This window comes from Aptenodytes forsteri, unplaced genomic scaffold (assembly GCF_000699145.1).
Source record: "Aptenodytes forsteri isolate BGI_AS27 unplaced genomic scaffold, ASM69914v1 Scaffold617, whole genome shotgun sequence".
Lineage (NCBI taxonomy): Eukaryota > Metazoa > Chordata > Aves > Sphenisciformes > Spheniscidae > Aptenodytes > Aptenodytes forsteri.
In genome coordinates, this window is record NW_008796119.1 from 195773 (window position 1) to 196421 (window position 649).

Genomic DNA, 649 nt, shown 5'->3' on the forward strand with positions numbered 1-649 from the left:
GGCCCCTTCCTTGCTCTCTGGCTGCTGGGGCCACAGGAGAGTGCTGAGAAGGGGGGTGTGCTTGCCAGCCGTGCTGGGGGGGGCCGGTCTGGTGGGGTTTTTCCTCCCAAAGCCGGCCTGGGCATTGCCGGGCTTTGCATGGGGAAGGGTGGGCCAGAGGCTGCCTGTCTCGGGCTCCAAAGAGCTGCTGTGGGCAGGAGGCTGTTCTCCTTTGGCCTTGTTAAATCGGGGGGGGGGAAATGGGAGTGCAGGGGAAGGGGGAACCCCCCCAGGCTTCTCCCTGCTGGGTCTGACCCCCGCCTCCCTCCTGCCACAGGTTCTTGTGGAGTGACTACACAGTGGAGGTGCGCCTGAACGACTACCTGGACATCATCTGCCCACACTACGAAGAGGGGAGCGTGGACCCCCATGCCATGGAGCGCTACACCCTCTACCTGGTGGAGCCCGAGGAGTACCAGGCCTGCAAGCCCCACTCCAAGGAGCAGATCCGCTGGGAGTGCGACAAGCCCAGCGCCCTGCACGGCCCCGAGAAGTTCTCAGAGAAGTTCCAGCGCTTCACTCCCTTCACGCTGGGCAAGGAGTTCAAGGAGGGGCACAGCTACTACTATATCTGTGAGTGCCTGGGGGTCCGCTGTGGGGCTGGGGTCCC

At 64.3% G+C, this 649-nt stretch overlaps 1 protein-coding gene across 1 annotated transcript in view; it reads left to right on the forward strand.

The window, feature by feature from the left end:
• The window catches only part of EFNA1 (ephrin A1), an 8875-nt gene that overhangs the window by 5366 nt on the left and 2860 nt on the right, over window positions 1-649 (forward strand). Inside the window, exon 2 of the mRNA XM_019474126.1 lies at window positions 317-612. Coding sequence (XP_019329671.1) covers window positions 317-612 — 296 coding nt within the window. The remainder of the gene's footprint in view (window positions 1-316; window positions 613-649) is intronic.